Source organism: Perognathus longimembris, chromosome 13 (assembly GCF_023159225.1).
Source record: "Perognathus longimembris pacificus isolate PPM17 chromosome 13, ASM2315922v1, whole genome shotgun sequence".
NCBI lineage: Eukaryota > Metazoa > Chordata > Mammalia > Rodentia > Heteromyidae > Perognathus > Perognathus longimembris.
The window spans coordinates 30313252-30330587 of NC_063173.1; the positions used below are offsets into that span (position 1 = coordinate 30313252).

The window sequence follows — 17336 nt, forward strand, 5'->3', positions numbered from 1 at the left end:
TATCGTGACGGAATGATTTTCAAGAATATGGACAGTAGGTAAAACGATGACCTCTCCAAAAACTAACATTGGTGGAAATAGAGAATTACTGCATTTAGATATCCTCTGATTATGAAACAATAGCGAAAGAATGGACATACATATTGTGACTGTATAATTATAGTGATATTCCTCCAAAATTAATTTTAGTAGCAAAAAGTGTAATTCAGAGTATAATCACTAGAAAATATCAAAAAGTGTAATTCAGAGTATAATCACTAGGAAATATCATCTTCAATGAATGTAAAATACTTTGAATTTATACCATGATGAGAGTCTGTACTTCATTTTGTGACAATGATTATAGAATAATGAGTTGTTCAATTGTCATAAAATGAAATGAACACTTGACTTTTCCTATCTACTTTGAATGAATTCATGTGTCCTATTCTTGATTGAAGAAAATTAAATGGATGTACTTGAAAGTTAACTATGGTTTAAATTTCTACAACATGTCCATAATTCAAATATAATTTATATATCAAAATGTATTTCACATATGCATATCTCACAATTAATTTGACATGTTTTGTTTTAGTACTGAACCATAAACTCAGGAACTTATACTCTCATTGGGCTTTTATATGCTCAGTACTGGGGCTCTTGCACTTGAACCAAACCTCCAAGTCCAGCTTATATTCTGGTTAATTTGTAAATAATGTCTTATCAATTGTTCCACACCAGGTACCTTTGAACTTCATTTTTCAACCACCAGGGAAGGTAGGATTAAATGGTTGAGCCACCAGCACCAAGCTCTGTGCTCTATTCTGTAAATATTAAATTCATCTAGATATACCTGTTTATTTTAATAAAGATTAATTGTGGGGATGGGGCATAACTCAAGAGGCAGAGTGTTTGTCAACCAAGTATAAATCCCTACATTTAAAGTTATTCAAGTTATGAAGGAAATGAAGCTAAAGGGAACCAAGTAAAATGTATACACCCCTTCAGTCTTTTATTAGCCTAAAATGTTTTGTCCTAATGCACCTCATGTTATAATGATAGATGATAGTAATGATAGTAATAAATGTCTACATTTTTAAAGTTTTTTTGTCTGCGGTTACCTTGACTTGGTTTTTATTTTACTTTCCATTTCATTTAGGCACTGGTATACTGTTTATGTAATATTTTGCAATTAGAAAGAGAAAGTAAGGAAAGAAGGAAGGGAGGAAGGCAATGAAAGAAAGAAGGAAAAAAGAAAGAGAGGAACAGAGAGAGGGAGGAAGGAAGGAAGGAAGGAAGGAAGGAAGGAACGAACGAACGAACGAAGGAAGGAACGAAAGAAGAAAGGAAGGAAGAAAAAGAAAGGAAAAAATATTAAGAAATGAAGAACTAATTTCTACCTTGGACCTCTATTTTGAATTCCTTTTTCTAGGCTATAAATTTCTTATAAGCAATTACCCTGGCAAATTTATGTTTTACCACTAACACTCAAAATATACTTATAGCAAATAAAGTATTTTTTGTGATGGGTGTCTTGAATTAAATTACTATTTGAGTTGTGAAATTATTTAATACATAATAACAATCTTTCTCTAACATCAAACTGACATGTTAGTGTTTCTATGTTCAGCGAGAAAGATGAATAAATTATTTTTAGGTTTTTTATTGTTATTGTAAAGGTGATAGAGGGGTTACAGTTATTTAAGTCAGATAAAGAGTATATTTCTTTTTTATCATTTTATTATCAAAGTGATGTACAGAGGGGTTACAGTTTCATACATAAGGCAGTGAGTACATTTCTTATCCAACTTGTTACCTCCTCCCTCATTTTTCCCCTGCCTCTCCCCACCCCATTCCCCTCTCCCCTCCCCCATGAGTTATACACCATATCATTTTGTAAGTATTGCTGTTGTATTGGTTTGTCTCTTTATCCTTTGTCTCTTGATTTTGGTATTCCCTTTTCCTGCCTTGGTTCCAATACATGTATATACAGTATACAGGGAACTAAAATCAGTTACAGTGATATACATATGCACAATGGAATTCTATGTCTCTATCAGAAAGAAGAGCATTGCCCCGTTGTAAGGAAATGTAAGGACTTGAAAAAAAAATTGTACTAAGTGAAGTGAGCCAGATAAAAGAAACATAGACTCTGTGGTTTCCCTCATTGGGAATAATTAGTACACGTCTAGGATAGTCCTAGCAGAAGATCGCAATAGCTCAATCACTATGTCCATACGAATACACAAAACGATGCTAAGCAAAAATAACTTCAAGTTATGGAAACAGGTGGTATATCATTATTGTTATTTTCAACATTCCATGTGAAAATTATGCCCTTTTCCTTTTGTATTCCTTTCCCATGGTTTTATCTCTGATATCACTGTAAATGATTTTAGTGCCCTGGATATTGTACATAAAATGTAAAAGAGTATATTTCTTTTTGAACAATGTCACTCCTTCCTTTGCTTTCTCTCAGTTCCCCCCCCCCAAATTCTTTTACAGTGTTTTTGTTGTTGTTTTGGATTCAAATATAATCTAGGATGATAAAGTGCTATGTGTTGTTAAATATTTTACATGAATTGGATGATTGAATGAGCTGAAGGATGATAATGGACCCCAGGATACCAGTATCGTTGAAATAGTAATATATGACACTCAGATCAGAAGGACCTAGGTAAAATGTGTAGTGTTTGTTATGTTAATAAATGATGGATTTAAAAGGTCATATTAGAGTGACTGCCCTAGGAAATTATTACTCAACATATTTGTAGCTATCCCAATGCAAATAGAAATACTTCTTTATTTTCCTGTCATTTACAATTTATTTTGCAAAATAAGTATTTCAAAATCTAACATTGAAATTGGTGTTCTTATTGGAATACCTATCTGTTGGAGTTATAGTATATGTGTTATTGCTTGCTATATTTTCTATTTCTTACATCTATTTTTATCAATTCTTTAAATGTACATGTTTTTATTTGCATTTTTAACTAATTTGCTTCTAAATCTACTCAAGTGTTTATGTTATCCTAAATGTCATGTTTTAAAATTTATAGTCATATGTTAACTCTCAGGGAAAGTATTTTATGAGAATATCTCAATTAAGTTTTTGAAAGTAAATAAATTCAGTGTTCTTTTAAGTAATAAAGAGTCTAAGGTATAGAGATATTATACTCTTGCTAAATAATAGCCAACTAGGAAGTTTCAGAATTAGAGCTTGGTTTTAAATCTCTGTTTGAACAGTCTAACTCCTTTATGCCATGCTGTGCTATATTGGATCATCTAGCCTGACCACTTTGCATGATAGTAGTATAGATTAGGAGAAAAATCAATTCTAGAAGATCTGTGTTACTTAGTCTTCCAATTACAAAGAAATAAACAGCTAATAACTGAAAACAGAACGGATAATCTGTTAAGGTTTAAACAGTCAATACCTAAATCCTATGTATGTCAATGATCTGGGTTTTTTGAAACTGCTCTAGGTACTAACATATTGTGCAAGACAGTACAAAGACCCATCTAGCATCATTCTTCTTTTGTATTTTACACCTTGTTCATATTTTAATTGTTTTTCCATCAGCCATATGGATTTGGGCAAAAAATATCTTTGATATCTTAGACATCTAAAATATCTTAGATATTTTATTTTTAACTAATTGAATCTTTACCTTTATCTAAAGTCATTTCCTTCTCTGTTGGTAACTATTATCCTTATAATTATGCTGACATTGCAACACCAAAAGAAACAGCACCCTGATTAGTATTAATATTGCATCTCTTTTCAGTTAGTTTTATGTTAATTTTTTTATAAATATTTCTTCCAACTATATTTTCATTTTATCCAGCATATCATTTGCCGCACAAAAGATTTCAAGTTTGGTGAAATCCAATGTCTACTTTTTGTCTTGCAAATTTTGTCTTTGCTGTATTTATTAAAGCTTTCCCTGGTGTAAATTCAGGAAGACAATCTCCTAAAGGTTTACCGTAAGATACATATATGACTCAAAATGGGCTTATTTTTCTCATGGTGTCTGATCAATATCACTTTCCATACATACTAGCAGGTTAGTAAGCACCTTTAGAAAAATGAACATTGTTTATATTTGTGAATTTTTTTTACCTATTTAGATGTTAGATTTTGAGATAAATTTTGAGATTAAATTATCAGTGTATTACAATGAGCTGATTTATGCTTTTTATTACTTAGGTATTTTACTCTATTTGAAAATATTAACTTATTTACTTCACATAATACTTCATTTCCTATTTAAGAAACTCTTGATGACATACAGAAATATACTTCAGAGAAACTTAATCATTAACCAATTTTAATATGTTGATTTCCTCAAATAATATTCTCTTTTATCCATAGATTTCAAGAAATCTATGTTCCTTTTTCTCCTTATTATGTTCATGTTTCCTTTGAATGATTGAATTTAAGAGATTATTTATTTTTTGTGTGAGTACTAAGATTTGATTAGCTATATATATCATTTGGCAACACATTCTCCTTTTGTCCCTTCTCCAGCCTCAAATGTTTTATTGTTCACACTGTTAAAACAGTGATCCAGCAAATATTTCTGAATGTTTTTAAACAGAATTGTAAAATGAATGAAAATTCTGGGATTTAATATGTACCTCAGACTTTTAGGGGAAGAGCTTCTTTTACACACACACACACACACACACACACACACACACACACACACACATTGTATCATTTTGTAACTGTACAAAAGAGTTTTACCATAACATTCCCCAAAACATACATTGTACACTGATCTGATCTTAAACTCCTTTATTGCTCCAAAAATTATTTTTCTAATCTCAGGTTTTATGTTCCTCTTCAATATTAAGAGGATAGGCACATGATTACTTTCAGTCATTTTTATAGGAGTGTTCAATGCTCACTCTTATAGATTCTTTCCACTAAATTCATCTGTACATAATATTTTTTATTGTCAAATTGATGTACAGAGAGGTTACAGTTTCATACATTAGGCCTTGGGTAAATTTCTTGTACTGTTTGTACATACCATTTTATGGGAGCTTGAGTTTGGGGTGGGGAACTTTGCTGCTGAGATATTTCTTTTAGAAGAGTCATACCCTCTGTTCTAAGAATGAAAGCCGAGATGGAGAAAGCTCACCTGTGGAATATATAAGCCTTCTTAGTCACAGAAACCACTCTTTTACTCTTTGAATTCACTTTGAAAATATGGAAAAATTCAAGTCATACCTCCAGCCAATATACTATTTTAAATTTTTATAGAGTGTTTTTGTGTATAAGCTCAAGAATTTAACTTGATGGGTAAGAACTCTCCTTGAACGACATTCTCAGCTCACTATCAGTATTTTTATTCCTTACCTGGACATAAGCTGTTTTTCTGCTCCATACTTACTTCTGTTTGGGGCCAATTTTAAATAGCTCAGTCTACTTGGAGTATTTAAAATATATACATCATGAATATATACATATATTTATATATTTTATAAACAAAATATATAAATTTATTCCTAATGCATTTATGGGCAAATATTGAAATAGAATGAATTGTAAGTTTTAAGTAAATATTAATACCCTAGTGTGTCAGTGTGCTTGTGGTACCATTCTAGAAACATCTTCTAACTTAGACATACTTGTCTATTTCCAGATCTTAGGTAATATGCTTTCAGGTATTTTTTTATTCCTGATTTCTGATGGAAGCCTTTATTATGATGCAGTGTGAAGCTCCTAATAGCTGATTTGTACAAACGTTTTATTATGAAGCCTGGCATGGACATAACAACCAAGAAAAAAAAGATGTGAAAACATTTCTGATTATTATGTACATGGTGCTATACCAGTTGCTCTTCTGAGTGCCCACATCATTCCAAAGTTTAAGGAATCCATTTAATTGAAAATTTTCTGCTTTTTTTTCAAATTTTCTCTCTCACATAGGGGCTAGATTAGAGTTTGTGTTAGATTAATGGTGTCCCATTACCTATAAGTAGTTTTTGATAGCATTCTTCTGCTTGGTAGTTGTTATGACTTCCAAGTGTTTTATATTTACCTAGTCATATTCTCATGTTTCAGAGTGCAAACATGGGACCAAAGGTCATGGACTAAGATGCTCTTAGTGCTTAAGCAAGAGATGATTTGAGATGATTGCTTGGGCTAATTATAGAGGTAGCTACTAAGGGTAATTATGGGTCTTGAACCATTATCCTGGCAGCTTTCCTGACTATATTGCCTTTTTAATTTAGGTGGCAGGTTGAGATGTTTCATGGCTGAGGCACAAGATACCTTCATCTCAGGACAATCGTAGAGGCAACTTAAAGTGACTGTGCAGCTTGGCATGATTAGGGTGGCAACTCAGTCAAATACACGGCCAGGTTAGATTTTCATGGTGGCTCAGGAGGTTGACAGTTTCAATGATCAAATTGCTGGTGAGCCCAAAGGTAGATCTATCTGAGATTTACCCACTCACACTTTCTCCTATTCTTGGGCAGTGTCCCCTTGGTAGGAAACCAAAGTTTCTTGTTTCAGTACACTCTATTCCAGTCTCTAGGTTACTGTTCCAAGTCACATATCCTATAGGATTCCTATCTTTCCCGGGTTTTCTCTAGTACCTAAAGGAGGTAATTTATTTTTAATTTGATTTCTTCCTTTGCAAACAGGTAAGTAACTGAGTGTTTCTATTTATCTTTCTTTTATTGTTGAGAATTTTAAGGAATTTTAAATAAAGTAAATAATTTACTTTGTTTGAGTAACTTAGAAATTCTTTTTATATTAATGTAAGTATATTAATAGAACTAACTCACATAGCTCTTCCTTGAATGTCAGTGTGCTTGGCCAAGCAATTATTAAACTACCATTAACTTTCCATAAGACTCTCGCTTAGGTAAGATGTAATATGTTACTCCTCATATCTTGATGAGTCCCTGGCCTGAAAAATCAAGAAATGTGCATGAGAATGATACTTTCATCATTACATACTGCCAGTGATGATGAATTTCATCTCCTTGATTTATATCTCTTCCTCTCACCCTCTACACATAAGTGCCCAACCATGACCTAAATCATCCCTGACACTCATTAGACATTATAAATATTGGAGCAAAACAGTCATTCTGTAAAACTGTCTGCCTGGCATCTTCATTTTATTTTTTGTTTGGCTGAATTTGCCAAAGACCTAGTAGTAGATTAAAATCCTATGTTTTACTACATTAGTACTAAAAATAAAAAGTTCGTTTTCTAATTTTTAATTTTTTGTCACTATGCTTTTTTTTTGAAGATAAGATAAAACCAGGCCCTTTCAAGCTTCTCCACATACCTATTTTATCATCACATAATGCTTTAGTTTTCAATTTTAAATCATTGAAAATAGATTTAAATTGTCAACTTAACTACTTGTCCTTTTGTGTAGACTTTAGAATTTCACAATGCCTCTGAGACAAACCACTTTTCTGAAAATGTACAGAATATCAATACTTTCTCATATTTACATACTCATACAGATAAAGCCACATATCAATCATATGTAAAACTGACATTCTTTAAAATTGCATTCACTTTTTATAGTAGTGTGGCTTACTTATCATTGAGAAATATAAGTAATATTGTTAATTTATAATAAAGCTAATAGTAATTAACCTATATGGACATGTAGGATTTTTATATGTATCCTTGTAAGACATTAGGAGAAAGAAAATGTAATCCACATATTTTTAAACAAATTATTATTTCAGAAGACAGTTGGAATTTGTTTTGTTTTGTTTTTAATTTGTAGTAAAAGAACATGTTTATTGGAAGCAAAAGCAAATTACAGATCCTCCTTTGAGAGGAGCCCTGGAATTGATGGTCTGATGGACACCTCCAGGGAAGTGGCCTTTATGCTTTATTCTTTGGGAACAGTATTGGTAGATGAGAGCCTACACATCAACTTCAATCAATCATTTGCCTTTGCCACTGAGCATGAGGGAAGAAGTAAACCTAATTGATTGCACCCAATCATACCTGAGGCTTCAGTACTGATATAGGATTATTATTTATTTATTTATTTTGCCAGTCCTGGGACTTGGACTCAGGGCCTGTGAACTGTTCCTGGCTTCTCTTTGCTCAAGGCTAGCACTCTACCACTTGAGCCACAGCGCCACTTCTGGCTGTTTTCTAGATATGTGGTGCTGAGGAATCGAACCTAGGGCTTCATGTATATGAGGCAAGCACTCTTGCCACTAGGCATATCCCCAGCCCCTGATATAGGATTATTTTGAGACTTAAAAATAAATAATATATCAAGCCATAGTAAACATTTCACTAAGTTTTCTATAATACAATCATCCTTTATAAACAAAATACTTTGATTTTTCTTTTTTCTTTTTACAAATAGTGCTTTTATAAAAATAAGTATTGTCTCACTATCATTAGGAAACTCTTGCCCTTACTTTTGCAGTCATTAAATTTTTTACTAATGTCTTTTCTCTAATTCAGAATCAATCCAAGGGACCACATTGAATTTACCTTTTTTTTCTTTTTACTAAGTCATTTCTTCCTTTTTTTTTTTAAACGTCTTCTTCTTCTCACCTTGCTACTTATGACCTTAAAACTTTTGATGAAAAGGCATCAGAAATTACATACAATACACTATTAAATTAACTGCCTTTGGGTTACAAGATTTAGATATGTGCATCAACATTGTAGTGACTTAAACTAATTAGACAGAGCTATAATAAAGTATGTGTAGGTAGCATTCTTGCATACTGACTTACATTTCCTAAGAAAGGTGCCCAAGAGTGGTATGTCAGAGCCATACATTTGGTCTTTTTAATACTCTTAGGAGCTTCCATAACTGTTTCCTATTATGCTTATATTGGAGATTTATTGTTAAAATAGTGTTTTTGGCTCACACCAAAGGGGAGTAGAGTATACAGAATTCCTATACTCTTCTCTGCCATCACCAATGCACTAATTCCTTAAGGGTCAACATTGCACACCAGTGTGGTACAACTGTGACAACTGACAAACCCGTATCCTCATCAACATCTGTAGTCTACATTAGGGTTTAATATGAGTTAGATACATTTGATTGACTTTGGAAATTTCATATTGCTATCTACCCATCAAATAGATTCATATCACACTGAATTTCTCCTCAATGTTTTATGAGTAAATTAAGAGATACTAAAGGGATCACAAAATGGGCCTCTGGGATTAGAATACAAAAATTGATACATTACTTTCACTAAAATAAAACTGAAAATTTGATGTAAAATATTTTGCCTATAGTTATATAACAAATATATGTGTAATTGATATATGAATCTCATTTCTGATAGTTTCTAAATTAATAAGCATCAAACTTAAACACTTCTCTGTAGTCCAACAAGAAAATAAATACAGTCTTTGCTCTTCCTCTCTTCCCTCATCCTTTGCTCTCAAAAGCATTTAATTCAGCACTTCTACCAACATAGTAGGTGATGGATAATTGTTGAAGGAATGATTATTCATTAAGTTGCCAAGTTCAAAGTTTGTCAAACATGCCATGGAGATTGACATTGAGGAGTGATTTCTAAGGTTCCTTAGCCACTTTCTGACGTGATAAGGTGAGCAAAATGTGTCTTGCTTTGTTCTACTATCACGTAATTTACCTTCTTATAAATGACTTCAAAATTTCACATTCCAGAATGTGTTTTGTATAATTTTAGTGAATGCCTCAAAATTTCTTAAGGGAATTTAAAGATTTTTTAAAATAAAAATTATACCTTAAAGCAAAAACATGATCAGGATCCCAAATCTTTTAGAAAAATCTATTATTTATTTATGGTCTAATATCAGAAATCATAAAATGAAAATAGTTCCAGAATAACTTTAAAATGGTAAAATAAAGAAGTAACAGTCAAACCATTACCATTACTTTGGGGTAATTACTTTCTAATCCCACATGTTTTATTTTGTTTGAATGTTTTTTTAACCACTAATGTCATTTTTGGCAATTTATTTTTTCAATAAGGACTCCAGTTTCCATGGAAATAACAAGAATTGACAAGTGAGACTGCATCAGATGTGAAGGTTTGGAACATCCAAGGCAGCAACTACAAAACCAATACAAAACCCACAGAATAGGAGATACTTTGTCAGCTATTCATCAGTATTCACAACATAAACGATTAATATCTAGGTTTTGAAAGATCTCAATAAATGAGCTTCAAAAGAATAAATTACCAATGAATACATGAGTAGATGAATCACACAGTTCTCTGACTTGTAAATGGCTAGTAAACACTTGAAGAAATGTTCAACATCGTCAGCTATTAAGAAAATGAAATCAAAGCGCTGAGATTCCATCTCATGCAGTCAGATTAGCTATCATCAACAAAGAAAATAACACATGGCTTGACGTAAAGGACCAATGAACCCGTGCAGATTTGGGTGAGAATGTAAACCCTTAGAACCATTGTAGAAAGCAGTGTGGATAGTGATGAAAAAGCTAAAGATAAAACAAAATTTTGACCCAGGGACTGTAAATTAACACGTAAGAGAAGGAGTTTTTTTTACAGATGTATAGTAGCATTAATAATGATTGGTATTAAGCTGTGTGTGCCTAAGTGTACTCTACCATTTACTTGCTTTGTTAAATTTTGAAAGTTTTCAAACATCTACATTTCAATTTACTCATTTATAATCAGTAGTAGGATTGGTGGATATTTATTTTTTCAGTCATATTTCTAAGGTTCTATAAAAAAACAACTATTATTATCATCTCATTTTGCCATAAAAGGTAAAGAAAATAGTTTTATTCAAAATGTTATTTTAATTTTTTTTTTTTTTTTGGCCAGTCCTGGGCCTTGGACTCAGGGCCTGAGCACTGTCCCTGGCTTCTTTTTTTTGCTCAGGGCTAGCACTCTGCCACTTGAGCCACAGCACCACTTCTGGCCTTTGTCTGTATATGTGGTGCTGGGGAATCGAACCCAGGGCCTCATGTATACGAGGCAAGCACTCTTGCCACTAGGCCATATCCCCAGCCCCTTATTTTAAATTTTATTTAAACCCTTCCCCAAATTGAGTTTCTAGATTTTAATAAAATATACCCTGTCCATGTATTTCCTCGATTTTTATATATGCCAAGTATGTCAAGAAATTCAATATCAATTTGTTTTCTGAATTATTTCAAGATCTTGATGCTTTAACTAGAAGACCAGCATTTTGTCTAGTATATGGCTTTAGGATCTACCCTAGCACATTGGGGTTGGGGGTGGGGTGTTTAAAAGTAAATTATTAATAAATAAATCATCTTAATGTTATCAAGGGAATGGCATAATGTAACCTTAACATAAACTTATTAAAAATTAATCATCAAGCAATTTTCTATAGCAGTATTCATCTTCCAAATAGTTTAGAAGCATGAGTATTCCATTTCTCATGATTAATTTAGAAGAAATATCCTCTTAAATAAACAATGTGTAATATTATTTGCATTGATTCTGTTTAATCATTTATTATAAAAATTACATTATTTACAAGTGTAGTTTTAAAAATACAAAAGCCCACTTTTTGTCTGGATAGCTAAAATTTCTAATTTACATAAAAGTTTAATTAAATTGTTTTTGAATAAACTTATTATATCTACAACAATTTGGATAATACAAATTAACATTAAAATTCTATCAACTTTACACATTGATTAGATAATAAATATCTAAACTCCTCAGCAGCTAATAACTAAACATTCCTCCCAATGTGTTTATTTCTTATCATCCATCAGTTTCTTAGAGTTCATAATATTTTGTCTTTCCATTTTGTGTTATCTAAAGTCTAAATCATTCCTGGTCTTTGTTTTCCTAGCCAAAATGTCAATACCTCATTTTAGAATGCCGTAGTGTTTAGTTTCTAGCTTCAGTTCCTTTTCCAGAAAACTTAAAATTTATTTCATTAATCATGCATTAACCCTAAGTAGTTGATATTTTTTCTGACTTTTAGAAGTTTATGAGTCTCCTTAAAGCATCGAAGAATTTTCAAAAAAATCATGAAAATATTCTATAATCTTGTGCATTGGGAAAACATTTTCCATTGTTTTCTTTTTGAGTTACAGTTTTTATACAATTTTAAAAGAAAGGATTACACTGTACACACTGGGTTTTTTAAATCATTTTATTTTTACAAAGTGTACATTGTTCTAATTTTTATACTAACTGTAGGAAGTGAGTATGCCCATGTTGCATTAAATTTAGCATCAGTATAACTTTGGAGAAATGACTTAATCATGCACTAAGCTTCTTTGTTTTTTCTTCATATTTTATTATTCCTTGGCAAAGGCAAATTATGAACTTGATTCATATTTTACTCTCATGCCTAGTCTCCATAGAAATATTACTAAATAATGAGTCCTCCTACCTCAGAACCATACCAATACCTTCTGAAACTAATTATGACAGAATGGATGATTGAAGTTGGCCCTAGAGCATAAATAAAATATATTATTGTCTTGGAAAGTTGTACATTGGGATATGAAGAGCAAGTAGAGGAAAAGCACAAACCAAGGGCCTGCTTTAAAAACACAGTTCACAAAGTTTGCAGTAAAGTATTCAGATCAAGTATACTAAGTTTGGGTAATTTGGATAACTCTTCTAATATCACTATTTACAAAAGTTTCTGTTCACAGTAGACCAAAGGGAAATTTGAATAAAATCCCAAAAGTAAGTTTTATTAACAATCATGTCAGTAACTTAGCTTTGAGGGAATGATTTATTTGCTCTCATTTGAAAATGATTTGTTATGCAAAATCCCACAAGAACACTTGTTTTCTACTTTAACAATCATCTCTAACTTTGGCAAATAGAATTTGAGGCTAGAGAGCGAGGGATAAATATCATCATTTCTTTGGATTCTTTAGTGCTAAGGAGCAACCAAAGGGCCAGATAATAGAGACAATTCAAAACAAATGTGTTTCTTCCATATTCCTTGTTGGCATAACCAAGAATAAAATCAAAATCAAAATGAGCATGCTTTCTTTCTCCTGTTGAAGCAAACAAAAAGTGATTTTAGTAAAAGGAGAAACACAGAATAAAAGAGCCTAAATTCAGTTTTGAAAATTTATGTGTTTATGTATTCTTTTTCATCAAATTACAAAACCTGAAGAACAATATAATAATAAAAATAGAACAAGGAGACAAATCTCTCTTTTACTTTTGGTAATTATTTTTAAAAACTTTGGACCATATTCCCTTAAAATATCTCAATAGAGCAAGTAGGACCTCTTTAGGATCAATATATTTGCTTTTTAAATCCTTGATTTCAATTCTAAAAATAATACAACTGCAACTTATAATCACAATAAACACTTGTTGGGTGATATGCAGCCAGAAGTAACTGTAAATTTCCCATTTTGGAAAAAATTCTCCAGCTTTTTATCAATGGTTACCTAAGATCTCTTTTTTTTTTTGTTTTCACCAAAATGTACTGAAAAATCAAAAAAGTAAGTAAAAAGTGGGTGACTAAAATATGTGCTAGTTTTGAAAGAAACAATTGGTAAGTAAGAAAAGTTAACTTTCCTATGGGAGCTTCTAGCCTATTACATAGACTAAACATTTCTAGTGTCAAAAAGATTATCATCAGAAACTTATCTATATAATCCCAAATTCTAAACTACACAATCTATTAAGTTTGAAACACATCTCCCAAATTTACTCAGTAATTTTATTCCTGAAAATGGTATGTACAAAGCATAAATGGACATCATTTTCTTTGTATTAGATTTTAAACACAGAATAAGTGGTGTAATTATGACCATGCAAGACAATCCTGCATGGGCATATTGCCAAACTGAAGGAACATATCTGGATATAAGGCATAATTATTGCTGCAACATGTTTTTTCCACTTCTTAAGGGCCACTGTAAATAGATTTACAAGACAAACCTAGCACTATTTATTCAGTTATCTGATTTTTCCATAGAAACAAGGTACACTGAAATCATGTTGGTATGATTTTATGTATTTATGTTTGTGCAAATGTGTTCCTTGATGTTAACGTCAGGGGAGAATCGCCTTCAGAATTAGCTTTCATTTATTCCCTTGATTCTTTCAAACCTGATTCTTCAAAGTGTCTAAAAACAGGAGGCAATGGGAAGACAGGTGGTAACTATTCACTTAATTTCACAGATAATAAATAGTTATTTTGACTGTGGTTAACAACAATTTTCTTTTTCACACCACTATGGAATAGTATCTGTTTAGGAGACCAAGGTGTTTAAAATGGAAATGAACTTTACAAATGGTGGCAGGAGTCTGGGGGAGGGAAGAAAAAGTGGGGTAATACTGCTTGAGAAGAAATATACTAATCATCTTATGTAACTGTAACCCCTCTGTACCTCACCTTTAAAATAAAAAGTCAATAATTCCAAAGAGCAACTAAAAAAAAACACTTAGTCATCCTTCTTAGTCATCCTTCTTGCTATACTCCTGCATTTCTTGCTTTGCTATTTCTACAGAGAGATTCAAAAATTATCAATTCTAACTTTACTTTCTATGTATAATCTATGTCTAACTTCTTTTTTAGTATTTAGTGTTAATACCTCAGCCCAACCTCTGTTACTCTGTTCCTGATCAATTTCTTTTCCTTTTCTTCTATCTTTTGGCAGTATTGAAGCTTGAAATTTGATTCCTGAACGAACTAAGCAAGCATTTTTCTCCTTGAGCCAAAACTCTGCTCTGTTTTTCCAATATGTTATACATTTCACACACACACACACACACACACACACACACACACACACTTGTGCCACACTTTTATTATAAAGAATTTTTTCTGTAAAAACTTATCACTGCTTAGGAAATGAAATGGTGCTATTTAGTTAAGTAAAACAGTAGAAAACCGAAGTTTGAATACATTGGTCAGATCTTCCTTCTTAGTCTTCTTGGGTCCTTAGTTGTTAGAAATATCATCAACCTACTGTTCTAAAAATGTCAGACTCAGGAGGAGCATTCATTCAATTTACTTTTTGACTGTCTTTTGAAAGTGCCCTTATAGATGGATAAATGTAATACTATATCTAAATCAGTTCTGCCCAAGAAATGCATACTCATTTCCAAGTAAACTTTTAGACCTAGTTATCATAATAATTATATACATAAGTTTTGGAATACTTTCTTTCACTAGAATCAGGAAACTTAAAAAATAAAATAAAATAAAAAATAAAATAAAATAAAATAAAATAAAATAAAAAATAAAATAAAATAAAAATAAAATAAAATAAAAATAATAATTCTCCTAATGAGATTCCAGAAGTGTATTTAGAACTCCCAGATATGTAAAGCAGGGTTTGGTTTATGTTGGGTTAGGGAGGTACATATGTTTCTTTCCAAAACTTCTGAGGAGTTACAGCATATTATCTTTTCTATTGTCAAAAAGGAGAAATGTACCTACAATATGTCAGATGAACTAGGCGTCATAGAAAAATTGAACATCATATTTCTGTGATTTAAGGGACCATTGTCCTTGAAATAAAATCTTAAATTTTAAGACACACATATTTTTAATGGGGAAAAATCCCATTACAAATAATCAGTAAAGAGTGAGCAAAGATTATTTACTTTTTAGATGTATCTTAAAAGCTCTTGTCTAGATATAAAAGTGTGTGTTTTTTCACTTAGATCAGTGCTGACATATTATTTTTACTTTAATTCTATGGGTCTGTGTTTCTAACTTACTAATTGCTTCTCTCTTAAGCCTCAACCAAGTATTCCTGGAAACAATGACACCTCTACAGTTGAGTCAACAAAGGAAGAAACTCAGAATACTACTGTCTGTGATTCTCAACATGTAAGTCTACCTTAGAACATTAGAAACAAGTATGTAACTATTTTGGCAATTCTAGTTCAGCCCAACTTGAAACTTCCTCTTTGCATGTTTTACCAAATTCTTAAGCATTGTCATTTTAAACATGAGGAAGTAAATAATTGGGTAAGATTGTAGGTGCTCCATCTCATAGTAGAGCACGATTCTGGGGACAGTTACACACCTGAGAAGTTACAGACATAGATAGGTAAACACAGGTTCAAAAGTATGTGCATTCTCACATCCACAAGGCAGAAAGTTGCTAAGATGTTAAACTAAAGAACAAGCCAACAAAAACACCTTTGAGATATTGTTCTATTTTGTTATCCATCCAATGAATCCTTGAATTACTGAGAAGTCATGCTAAAAGAAGGAATTCAATTGATGGCATGGGATACAGATGGGCTAGACACTTAGTTTAAGTAGTAGAACAATCACATGCATGCTGAAGGCCCTATGTTCAATCCTCAAAACTATAAAGAAATAAATAAGATAGGACCATATAAAAGAACATTTTCCTTGTTGAACTTCAGAAAGAGAAAGAAAAATATAAAGGAAAAAGATGAAACTTGAACCTTTGTTTTACACTCATGATAAATGCGATGAAATATTAAGTTCTAAACTATGTAGGAAGGAAATTTGTACAGCTATCATAACTAGATTTCAAACACAAGAAATGACAACAATTATGCACAGTAGATTTCAATATTGTCTCTGATTCAAAATTAAAATTTTCTTCTGAAACTATTTGTCTGAAGGAAATGAGGTTGAAGCTAAAAGGACTAAAGAAAACTAGAAAAGACTAAACAATCATCTCTATCTGCTGCTGACTCCTAATGGATTTAGAAAGAATTCATTTCTCAAAAATTGTCTTCCAATCTTTATGAAGAAAACCATGTATCCAAATCATAGGAGTATAGACACAAAATCCATCAGAATTAGACACAATATCTTCAGCAACTAACAAGAGAAAAAAGAGTCAGAAAAGCTTTGGGCAAGAACGGACATTGGTAGTCTGAAGAATGACATCTTTTGATAGTGTGAGCAACTTCTTAGAAATGGGAAATTGTCAAAGCAATATATATAGAGATATGACCATGTGAGTCTAAAAGGTTAATTGAGGACTAGAAAGAGAGAGGCTGGATTCTCTTCCTAAGCAGTTTCGAATTTAACACATAATGTTTTCAACTTTTTATTTCCAAACGGGTGAAAAGACATGATCTTGATTTTCAGAAGCTTGGTTTTTTATGTATAATTTTCTGAAACTTCTTAAAATACGGTTTCCTAGGAAAATTTTTTGTGTAGTTGGCTAAAGTTCCTTAAAACAATTTTGATCTACTTTTCTAACTGAAATGGAACCAATAAAAAAAATCAAATGCATTTTGTTCTTTTGTTCTTGTCTCCTACTATTGATATCATTCAACTGTGACTACTCTGCTAGCTTCAGTAAATCCTATAAGCCTCTATTAATTTGATAGCAGATCTTATTTGAGTCTGTCAAAAAAGTGTCAACACAATCATAAAGGCTTCATCCCTAACC

General features: G+C 31.8%; 1 protein-coding gene across 1 annotated transcript in view; it reads left to right on the plus strand.

The window, feature by feature from the left end:
• The window catches only part of Luzp2 (leucine zipper protein 2), a 344929-nt gene that overhangs the window by 316988 nt on the left and 10605 nt on the right, over positions 1–17336 (plus strand). Inside the window, exon 10 of the mRNA XM_048360954.1 lies at positions 15689–15781. Coding sequence (XP_048216911.1) covers positions 15689–15781 — 93 coding nt within the window. The remainder of the gene's footprint in view (positions 1–15688; positions 15782–17336) is intronic.